Source organism: Plecotus auritus (assembly GCF_963455305.1).
Source record: "Plecotus auritus genome assembly, chromosome: 6".
Classification (NCBI taxonomy): Eukaryota; Metazoa; Chordata; class Mammalia; order Chiroptera; family Vespertilionidae; genus Plecotus; species Plecotus auritus.
The window spans coordinates 63,391,805-63,404,142 of NC_137773.1; the positions used below are offsets into that span (position 1 = coordinate 63,391,805).

At 40.4% G+C, this 12,338-nt stretch overlaps 1 protein-coding gene across 1 annotated transcript in view; it reads right to left on the bottom strand.

Annotated features, from left to right (window-relative positions):
- Window positions 1-12,338, bottom strand: part of KLHL2 (kelch like family member 2) — an 88,617-nt gene that overhangs the window by 34,940 nt on the left and 41,339 nt on the right. Inside the window, exon 5 of the mRNA XM_080675830.1 lies at window positions 1,801-1,963. Coding sequence (XP_080531956.1) covers window positions 1,801-1,963 — 163 coding nt within the window. The remainder of the gene's footprint in view (window positions 1-1,800; window positions 1,964-12,338) is intronic.

Sequence of the window (12,338 nt, forward strand, 5' to 3'; positions counted from 1 at the left end):
AAAAATATATATATATATGCTTCCTTGGTTTACCTGATATAAATCACTTAAAACAGGCACATTATGTCTAGTAGTTGATGGATCTTATGGATTTGGAAGAAATATTTTCTGTTTAGCTGAAGAAGAGAATTGGTTGTATGGAAACACATCAATGGATTCTAATTTGTCTTTGGTTTTTCTTAAAATGCCTCATCCCACAGATTTCATGAATATCATTATACATTACAGGCATTCCCCAACTTACAAAAGGATTGTGTTCTAAAACTTTATCTGTAAACAAGCTTTCTGGAACTCAGATCACATTTTCCTACTGAAACAATTTTTTAAAGGGCAGTCAGGTCAATCTACAGAAATCTATAAAGCTCAAATTTATTGGACCTATTATGTTTTACTGAAGCACTGTGGCATTTTGTTTTCAACTAACCACCTTATACCATTATTTCTTGGATAAATGCAAAAGGAGTTCTGTGAATAATTCTCCTTTCCAATGCTCTGCATGTGCATGTGCACATACACATACCCCCAGACTCCCCCCCACACATGTGCCAAAATGTCCCTTATTCATCAAAGTAAACACGATGGAGCAGAGTTTAGATGAAGGGCTCTCGCCTTTGAAGGCTAGAAGTAGGGGTTACAGAGCTAATTAAGGGACAATGGTTACGGAAGGTCCTATAGTAACTGTCCCTATTGGTCTCACAGATACATAACTCTGATGGTGGATTGTAACTTCCACAAGGTTTATCTTCCAGAAAGATGGTTAAAAAAAAATACAAACTTCCTAATAATCACTTTTAATATATATATTTAAATGTTTATAAACTCAAAGCAAAATAAGTTATTGGTTACTTTTGTGTTCTTTAGCTACATCCAAAGCTATAACAAAAATCTCTCCTCCCCAGAAAGGGGGATCTGAGGGTCCTGCATAGCAACCAAGCTATGGCTTTCTTGACAACAGCAACAAGCTCTGCCAAGGGAGAGGATGCCAGCACAAGATCCTAGAAACCACTGTCTAAGTAGAGGGCTGCCTATGTTGAATCTACTTTTCTTTTCTTTTTTTTTCTTGTTAATTCTCACCTGAGGACATTTTTTCCATTGCTTTTCAGAGAAAGCAGAAGGAGGGGAGGGGAGAGAGAGAGAGGGAGAGAGAAACATCAATGTGAGAGACACATTGACTGGTTGCTTCCCTCATGTGCCCCGACCGGGTGGCAGGAAGTGAACCCACAACCCAGATAGGTGCCCTTGACCAGGAATCAAACCCGATGTTTTTGGTAGACGGGCCGACACTCTTAACCACTGAGCACATGGACCAGGGCTGGATCTACTTTTCTTTTCTCTTCTTTTCTTCCCAGTTTTTTGTTTTTATTGGACCTACTTTTCTACTCCACCCAAAGGCATCTAGATCCTCATTGCTTTAAAGATTTTTAAGCAATAAGGTTGTTTTCGTGTATTTAAGAGGAGGGTGTAAAAAGCCACAGAGATAAAATGACTTCATTTCCTATGTAAACAATGACTATTAATTTGAAAATTTGAAAGACAAATACATAGGGATTCAAAACTTGTATAAAATCAGCTATTCTATTACTTGGGCCCAATACCAATTTATAGTGTTTTTCTTTTCAAGTTCAGAATTTTATGAGCATGATTCAATTATACTGTGCTACCATTATAACATTTTAAATGTCTTCTTATAAAGTCCAGATCCAGAAACAGGACATGACTTTCCAGAAATCACTATAGATTCACTTCAAAATTCAAGTTTTCCAGATTCCTCCTGACTCGGCGGAGGTCTATTTGACTTGCCTGCATAGGTGTTGGCCTTGTTCAGGAGGTCTGTGCAGGCATGCATATCAGCAAAAGCCCGGATTCCTAAGCAGTTGACAGGGTGAAGCTGAGATTCCAAAAATTCACAGCAAGTCTTCTTCACATCCTGTAACTGTAACAAACCAGCAGCTGGAAGAAGCACCTGTAACACACAAGTAAGCATGGTAAGGCAACTGGCTGGAGGAACACTGTCACTATTTTATTGCTTCTACAGAGGGCACAAGAGGTCCAGCCATAGCTTATGATTTGCATCCAGACCCATACACAAAAAAGTAATCTAAAGATTATTTGCAAAAAAAGAGTGATGCCTCTTTATATTTCTCCTAATTTTTATAGAATCTTTCAAAGGTCCTTTCTTAGTCATAAGAATACAAGAACAATTAGATCATATTAGATTTAATGGTTCCTTTTATAAGAATACAAAATATTCTTTTGAATTTTAAAAACATAAGTTGTTAGGATGCTAGGGGGTGCTATGGTTCAGTGAAAATGATTTTGTTCCCTTAGTTGGAGCAGTCATGGGATGAGCTTCAGTGATTTGTGGAGCAGGCGTGAGCCCAGAGGAGTATGTACCATAACAAAGCCTCATTTTGCTCATCCACTGTCTGAACGACAAAACAAATTGCTTCCCTTGGGGGTAGCACAATTTTAAATTCAACAGTTGCTAGCTATAAGCAGACAGTGTCTCTAGAATGTAATACATTTGCTAAAAAGGAAAACATAAAAGGTAAGTGCCTAGTAACTTTTTAATTAGTTTTTATTTGAATAACTCCAAGGAATTTTCTTTAATTATAGGTTATTCTGTAGGATTTAGCTAGTCTCTTCACTATAAGTACTATATCCAACACTACAACTGCTTTTCAAATAGGTCAACGATAAAAACGTTTTTCCCTGTAAGTGAATTAGTACAGTGCTATGTTAAGGACCACATCTGAAAGTCAAATTTAGGAGGAAAACTTCATAAAAAGAAGTTCTTGAACATCTGCTGTTCTTTTATAAAAGCCAAAAGGAAAAAAAAAAAAGCCTCAACTATTTAGAACCATGGTCAGTTTTAGAAAAGATCACGTTAGCATAAAAAAGAAGTAAGACCTCCCTAGCTGGGTTGGCTCAGTGAGCGTCGGCCTGCGAAATGAAAGGTCCTGGGTTCGATTCCAGTCCAGGGCACATGCCTGGCTCGATCCCCAGTGTGGGAAGTGCAAGAGGCAGTCATTCATTGATTCTTTCTCATCACTGATGTTTCTATCTCTCTCTCCCTCTCCCTTCCTCTCTGAAATCAATAAAAATAAATTTTTTTAAAAAAGAAATAAGACCTAAGTTTCTCTAGTAATTGACTTTCAGATATGCCACCAAGGAAAAAGAAATAATAATTTTGAATATCTTTTACAATTTTCCTAAATGTATGTTAGTCGTCCTAAATATGGGAGAGTGCATCTTTCTGTAACACAAACCACTCTATTTTCTTAAAGAAACCATGTAAGTTTTAACTCTCAGATCTTACCCAGCAACTTAACTTACAGGTACACTAACATATGCAGACTGTGTGTGTGCCCACATGAACATAATCAAATGGTCATGAATTAAGGACTAAGAGGATAACTTATGTTTCAGTCTAAATCCATCAACTAATATTTGTTTTTTTAAAAAAACATAAAACAGTATGTATAGGTAATGCCTTTTCCTTCCAATTTAAGAAAAATAAAGTGCAAATAATGCTGTTTACAGCCAAACCTTTTGTGTAATATGTATAATATGTTTCATTATGTTATGAGAATGAATCTCCATGGAAGACTTTAGTCGAGATAATTTGCAAACCGGAGGATTTCCTACACTGGTATAATTGTGCTCTGAAGCAATGTAAAGTGCATTCCAAGATGCTTAACAAATACAGCCATTTAATTCAACAAATACGAATAGTTAAGAAAGTGGTCTTCAGCGTAAGATTCAAGCTCTGTGAAATTTGCACAAATAGCAATGATCACCCATCTAATCAGCATTTTCCCAGAAACAACACAGTGTAGTACAGTGGTAGTTAAACTGTTTGGCAATACAGAAAGACAGAGATACTTGGGGGGGAAAGTGGCTTAGTAGAAACAGGCTCACTCATACATTGCTGGTGGGAATGTATACAGGGGTTGGCAGAAATAGGCTTACATGATACAAAGTTTATTCTTGTATTATTTTTTCTTAATTATTGTATTATTTTCCATAAAAACAACTGTAAACCTACTCTTGTCCACGCTATATTGGTTCAGCCCTCATGAAGAGCAATTTGTCCATTTCAATTAAAATTACAAATGCCTGTATCCTCTGACCCAGCAACTTAACTTACAGGTACACTAACATATGCAGAAAATCTCCCATGCACAAGACATTCATTAGAGCATTATTGTGGGTAATAGCAAAAGTTAGAAAAAAAGCCTAAATGTCCATCTTAAAGAGATTGGTTACTTATAATAATCTATTCAATGGACTATTCTGCAGTCATTCAAAATAATAAGAATGGGATATATGAATGAGATAACTTCTAAGATATGTTCAATGAAAACAAAATCAGTGTTCAGTTCATAGTATACTAACATACACATACAGACCCACATTTACATATGTATCCATCTTAAAAAAAAAAAAAAAGCAGCTACAACGGGCTTTAAAATGTTTTATTCTGAGTAATTTCAACATCACTATCAAACCCAGGTCTATCTTATGAAGAGACTGAAATTTATAAAATTGTAGAATCTCAGATCTGAAGGGGATAAAACAGGTCAGGTAGGCCAGGAATATAAAAGTTATTTATCTGTAGGCCATCAGCCAGAAATTCACAAATAATTTTTTGTTGATGTCGATAATGAGTCAAGTGCCTCCATGCTTGGCAAACATATATCAAATATAATTGAAGTGTTAGTCAAAGGTATAAAACAAGTTTATTCATCTTTTCCTTTTGTCACTAAATCCTTTAAAAATGCCTCGGTTTTATGATGTGATTTTACTAGGACTAAACTTCAACAGCTCATAATTATGAAATTCATGACATTCAGCTTCAAATACAATTAATAACTGGTCCAGGCTTACTAACATACCCCTGGTGACCATCAGTCACTCATGATGAAACAGGAAAGCAGCTAGGGCCACACCAAATTTCTAATTACTTTGCATATTAGTTGGATAGCCAGCTAAAGATAAACAAAATAAAAAATGCTCCATGGAGGGGGAGGCGGACATATGTAATACTTTCCACAATAAAGATTCTTTTTGAAATGCTCCAAATTTGAAATGACACATATCCCATAATCAAAACCACTCAAAATAGCTGGCAGCCTATGAGCTTGATGCCCTGGAATCAAATCAAATCAAGCCAAACCTCCTACTTGGTCTGATAAAGAAACCAAACACTAGAGAGGCAAACGAGTTGACCAAGTCATGTAGCTGGTGAGTGGGAAGCTAGGGCTACAATCAGACTCACCAACTCTTCTGTCTATTGTTTGTTCCATTATCTTGAGCCCCTTCTCAAGGTGCAGAATAGAAGTGCTGACCTAAATTCTACTGTTCTTTCAGCAAGAGTAATAAAGATAATAAACACCGCCACAACACGTTCTTACAGCTGTTTCCATTTACTGAGTAATTAACTGAGTTAGGCACTGTGCTAAGCACTTGGCAGATAACAATATCTCATTATTCCCATTATATACAAGTGCATACAGAGGCTTGGAGAAGTTGGGTAACTTGTCCAAGGCCACAAACCTAGTCTAGGACAGGCCTGAGTCTGCTATGAGTACAGTATTAACCAAAGCAGGTATAATGTTTTTAGAGGACACACAAACATTTCATATTAATAGTGAGGAATATGTTTTGCAGTTACCTTCTATTTATTTTAATAATATAAATTATTTCTTCAGTAGATTAAAGCAAAAAGTGAGTCAATGTAAAGAAAAACATTAACTATGTAAAAGTATCAGCAGTATAGAATACAGCAAAATCATGGAGGTGACACACAAATTACGAACTTTAGAGAGACCTGATTTGGTAGATGACGAAAGGAATTTTGGGGATAAAATAGGCAGGTTTAGGGAATCTATAATAATAAAAGTGTACTATGCTAATTAGACCGTATGAAGGATGAGGCCAGGGCTGTGAGGGAAGCCTGGGTCCTGGGTGCCTGCTGGCAGCCGGAGGAAAGCTTGGGTCCCAGGTGCCTGCCAGCGGCCGGAGGGAAGCCCAGATCCCAGATGTCAAAGGGAAGCCAGTGCCGGCAGCTGGGGGAAGGAAAGCCTACTCTTGCACGAATTTCATGCATCGGGCCTCTAGTTTTAGGAATAAAGAGGGTCCATGGTGTAGGAATGCATAGGTGAGGGCTTAGAGCCGCCAGAAGGCATACATTCACAGAGAATAAAAACGGTGCCCACAGGATAAGGGGAGAGGAAGACATACATTCACAGAAGATAAGGAAAAGCCATAGAGTATGGGGGAAGAAGGAAACAAACTTTCACAGAGGATAGAGAAATGCTGACAAATGGCAGAAAGAGGAAAACAGGAGCTAGAGAAATGTTACAAGATAAGAGGGAGAGAAAGAAGGGAGCACTACATGGGTTTGGGGCTTTGAAGCTGATATTCTACAAAAAGAGTGACCAATTAGAAGAATATCTATAATAATAAAAGCGTAACATGCAAATCGACCGAATGGCCGAACAGTGGAACAACTGTTCAGACGTCCTTCCGGATGACCTTTCGGACAAAGCCAAGGCTGCAGCTGCAGGATTGAGACAGCCACCGGGGCTGCGAGGGAGGGATCGAGGCAGCCGCCGCAGCTGTGAAGGCCTACTCTTACATGAATTTCGTGCATCGGACCTCTAATCTATATATATAAGGCTAATATGCTAAGTGTCTGACCATTCGACCGGTATCTATGATGCACACTGACCACCAGGGGGCAGACGCTCAACGCACAGGCATGGAAACATGGAACAGACTGATAAATCCAGAGGGAAGGGGGGAGGGAGGAGGATGGGAATAGATTAACCAGAGATCTTATATGCATACTAGAGACCCGGTGCACGGATTCGGCCAGCGGGGATCAGGTCAAAACCATGCACCAGGCCTCTGACATCCCCTGAGGGGTCCCGGAGTGTGAGAGGATGCAGGCTAGGCCAAGGGACCCCACCGATGCACGAATCCGTACACCAGGCCTCTAGTAGGATCATAAAGTGAGGAAGGGATCCCATTAGAAGAGAGCATGAAGTGACAAAGAACTACAGCCTTTATAAACCTTAGCAAAAGAGAGCTTAAGGGTTTACCCCCTTGGGACCCCCTCCCTATGTGAGAGTCTGTATTTGCTTCCAATAAATTTCCACCCTTTTCATCTACCACCTTTTGTCCTGCCTTCATTTTTCGAATACATCTGGACAAGGACCCAGGAAAGAAATCACCCTTGCATCCTGCTCAGGAAAACAACCTGAATCAATTGATTCCCTTGAATCAATGAGATTTAGTATTCTAATCTTTCAATATCAGACATCATTCTGATTCCAGAGGTTTCTACATAACATTGGAAAGGAAGAATGTACTTTAATCTTGGGCTATCATAATCCCATCATTTATTTTCTATAAACTATATTATTAGTAACAAATGTGGGAAACACCTAGCAATGTAAAGAGGTGATTTCTTAATTTTCTATTTAGGTCACAAAAATATCTTGGACACTATAACCAAGAGGTCTGAAGAATTACAAAAAAAAAAGAGGTCTGAAGAACAATTTATGTCTTTAAAACTGATTTTTCTGAGCTCTGCAGAGCGAAGAACAGTTGAATTAGTGCTGCTTCTTATAGGAGGTGCAATTATATTGATACAGTAAACCTCAGCCACAGAGCATTATGATCTAACTAGAGGCCTGATGCACGAATTCGTGCACATTGAAAGGAAATTAATTAGAAGGTGGCCGGTGGGGCCAGACTGGGTGAGACGGGCCGGACACACCCTGGAGCCACCTCCCACGGTCCTTCCCTGGCTGGCTGCACCTGGGGCGGCGCCGGGGCTCAAAGGGCGTCTGCGGACTGAGCAGGGTCCCTCCAGCAGGTGGGGGTCCTTTGGCCTGGCCTGCGGGAATCGGGCCAAAACTGTGCACTGGGCCTCTGACATCCCCTCAGGGGTCTCATAAAGTGAGGAAGGGCACTCTGCAAAGTTGCTGCCGCTGGGCAGCTCCTGCATTGAGCGTCTGCCCCCTAGTGGTCAGTGCACATCATATTGGCCAGTCCCTTAGCCTTTTAGATATACAGATGGAAAGTTTCCATTGGCTTCATTTTCCATATGCTTCACTGGTATTAACCCTGAGCCTGATGAAAACAACCTTAAGGCACTCTAAGATCCTGAAGTGTATTCCAAAACATCAAAGAAAAAGCAATTATATTTGCTATGTATTCTGAATGTTAATGATATAGTCTAAGAATCTAAATATACTGTATATACTGTATATACTGAGGAAGGGAGGGCCACATTCCAAAAGCTAAGACATATCTCTCCGGTCTGTGGAGCCCTAAGAAAAAATGTAAAGCAGGCAGTTTGACCTGAGGCCCAGCCATCATCTCTCCTTCCTGCAGCCCCCTCCCCACAGTAGACCCTGCTGTTCTCACCATGGTCTCAGACACCTTCTGGTCACTACTAATAGCATTGCTCCATTTCATTTGCTTCATAGCACCACTCTCAAAACTGACCTTATGCATTTGCTCCTATGTTTATTGTCTCTCTCCCTGCAAAAGAATATCCACTCAATGATAGTGGGGCCACATCTATTTTACACCTAGGAGAATACCTAGGTGCCTAATAAATGAACCAACCTGAATGTAAATTAATTTGTTACTCTTGTGAGTGTTTATATTTTAAGAGATACAATTTTAGATGTCCTTTGACCCAGAAACACAAAGTGGATTCCTAGAATGTATCCATATGAGACTCTTGTGTCCTACTGCAAAGCCTCACTTCCTACTCAAGTTGACACTACAGCTACCAGGTCCAAGTAGGCTTTGATCACCTGTGTGAAGAAGTCACCTACTAGTGACTCACCAAACCCCTACCAAACCTCTCTCTGGCTTCCCACCCAGAATGCACGGAGGATTTACACCCTGCCCAATCTGGAAGCTCAGAGGAAATAATGCTTGTCGGACCACTCTTGACCAATCAAGAATAGTCCAAAGAAGATGATAGATAAATACTCCCCTTTTTTATACCCTAAGCCCGTGGTCGGCAAACTGCGGCTCGCGAGCCACATGCGGCTCTTTGGCCCCTTGGGTGTGGCTCTTCCACAAAATACCACGGCCTGGGCGAGTCTATTTTGAAGAAGTGGCATTAGAAGAAGTTTAAGTTTAAAAAATTTGGCTCTCAAAAGAAATTTCAATCTTTGTACTGTTGATATTTGGCTCTGTTGACTAATGAGTTTGCCGACCACTGCCCTAAGCAGATAATTTTGAGACAAACTTCATAAGGCTCCTCAAAAGGTCCTGGTCAGAATAAACTTGTTACATTAGCTGTGGCCAGATTTATACCACATTTTGAATTGGTTTTCCCTCCTTTCCAATTCAAATCCTCCATTCATTCACTATTGCTCTTTTGGATCACTTTCCAAATAAACTAGCTGCACAAAGCCTTTGGTTCTAGGGGAACCATGAGACAAAGTTGAATATGATTAGTTATAAAAGTAAGAATATTATAGTGCTGTGTAATCTATCGAAAACTGGAAGAACGTAATGTCCAATAACAAGAGGCAGATGAGGTAAATTCTATAAATATCAATAAAATGGAATATTTTGTATTTAAAGAGATATTGTAGATAAATATTTAAGACTTGAAAAATGCTGATTTCTAAACAGAATACACAGCATGATCCCTTTTTGTAAACACATATGCACATAAATAGAGACAGGATTAGAGAAATATCACAGTTGTTAATAGGAATTATCTCTGGATAGTGGTAGCATGAAGGCTTTTTACTTCTTTTTATTTATTTATTATTTTTTTAATCCTTACCCAAGGATATTTTTCCATTGATTTTTAGAGAGAGTGGAAGAGAGAGGGAAAGACAGAGAGAAATATTAATGAGAAAGAAACACATCAATTGGTTGCCTCCTGCACGTGCCCCTACCAGGGCCAGGCCAGGGAGAAGCCTACAACCAAGGTACGTGCCCCTGACCAGAATCAAACCCGGGACCCTTCAGTCTGCAGGCCGATGCTCTATCCACTGAGCCAAATCAGTTAGGGCTACTTCTTTTTATTTATTTTTATTTTCTAAATTTTCTATAATGAATATACCCCATTTAAATGATCACATATTATGTAAAAGAAAGTCAAGAAAAAGAAAATAAAGGAATGCCTTTCTGGATCTCTAGGATTCTAGCCAATATAGAAATGGACAAGGGGAGCTATTTACTTAGTGACCATCACCCACCTCTCACCAGAGCCTGCCTCAGTTTGGCCTTTCTTCTGAGTACTATGAGTCTCAACTGTCTTTGATCATCAAGCTAGTGTTTTATCTATATACTAGAGGCCCAGTGCACGAAATTCATGGTCCCCAGGCCTGACCAGCGATCAGGGCCAATTGGGGCCTTCTGGCTTCCAGCTGGGGCCTTCCTTCATTCTGCACTGCCCCCTGGTGGTCAGCACACATCATAGCGAGTGATTGAACTCCCGGTCTCCCAAACTCCTGAGGAGACATTTTGCATATTAGCCTTTTATATAAAAGCCTAAGCGACCCATTACGACCAGTCGCTATGACACGCACTGACCACCAGGGGACAGACACTCAACACAGATGCTGCCCCCTGGTGGTCAGTGTGTTCCCACAGCAGGAGCGCAGCTACAGCGGCGTGAGCCTCTCCAGCCTCCATTGTAGCGCCACCACACAGCAGCAGTGGCAGGCGCAGTGGGGCTGGGATGAGCGGGAGCGGCGGCCCCCAGCCCCAGCTCAGGCTCCTCCCTGGCTGCCTGCCGCTTCACGCACTGCTACATCCCTTGGGGGATGTCGGACTGCCAGTTTTGGCCCGATTCACACAGGGATCAGGCCGAAACCAGCAGTCCAACATCCCCTGAGGGGTCCCAGGTTGCAAGAGGGCACAGGCCAGGCTGAGGGACCCCACCGGTTCATGAATCTGTGCACCGGGCCTCTAGTAGAACAATAAATAAACTCTACACATTGCTCTTCTTGTTCATGTCAATAGCAATATCTTAAGCGCTGGAGAAACATGAAGCAAAAGAACATGGCCAGCTAATTAAATAAACAACTTCAAATGCTATCATTTTGTTAAATAGAAAAAAAATATTTTCTTCCAGATATGTTGTTTTCCAACGTAAGGAGACACATAAAAGCCTGAAAATTTCGTTGTATGGAGTTGTTTTCTGCAATGAACAAAGAAGTAGGGGGAAAGCTACCACTGATTAGTGAAGACAAGCTGAACATTAGACATGGAAGGTAGCTGAGCCAAATGATTAGCACCCGGTGACACTCTTACACCAGCTGCATGTTTTAAAGTAAGATGCTTTCAGCCTACTTCATGTTGTTTGACAAGCCAAATTACACATAAGATGTTTCACTTAGACAAGTACACTCCTTCTGCTTGGCTATTAGAATCTGTAGTTTATTTTCAGCTAGAGTATTTATTTACTCCATTGAAGGAAATAGTTTATATAGTATGTCTTTTAAATCCTGAGCCATTAGCAGTATATTTAGAGAAGATATGACCAATGGGTCTGAGTGCTCCATATGTAAGATTTCCAGATGTCTATGAAAATATGCAAACATGAAACTAACAACTCAGTCACTGTTAACTTTACAGTAAGTGCAGATTTTTATTAATTCCCAAGCTATTTTATATTCATATCAGAAGCACTTGTTTATTTCAAGTGGAAGGACCTTGCATGCCAGCAAGCACCTGAAAAGAAACAAGGAAATAGCTGTCCAAAGGGCATGCATGAACAGAGGGAAGAAATTATCCTCACACTTAAAGAAGCTATTTGTCACTGAAGTAAAAAAGTCTCATTGTGAAATATAGCCTATAACTTTCATTAGCATACATCTTCTAAAATCGGCATTAGGTCCCCAATTTACAAATAAGTTATGTTTCACAAGTTTTATTTTCTCAATTGGCTGCTTGATGCTCATTGCACACTTACTCATAGAAACCGTATTAAAAACAGTCATAAACTGCAATATCAATAAACATAACACTGCCACCTGACTGCTGTGACCTCAGGGGGTGAAGCGGAGAAGGAAGAAGAAAGTTTCCTTCCTCTTTCTGGGATGTAGGCCTCGCCGAGTACAGTTTTGAAATAGGAAGTGTCTGTCCTTGGCATCCGGCCACCTCATTCGCACTTGCACATCTCACAGTCCTAAACCTTGGCCACCAGGAGCCAGCCCTCTGCTCTGTGCACCCAGCAATGATTCACTACTCAGATCTGCCTTTCCTGATTGCAAGGGTTTCATCCTCTAAATACACCTACCTCACCTTCCCTCCCCAACACCTGTACCCAATGTCCATCC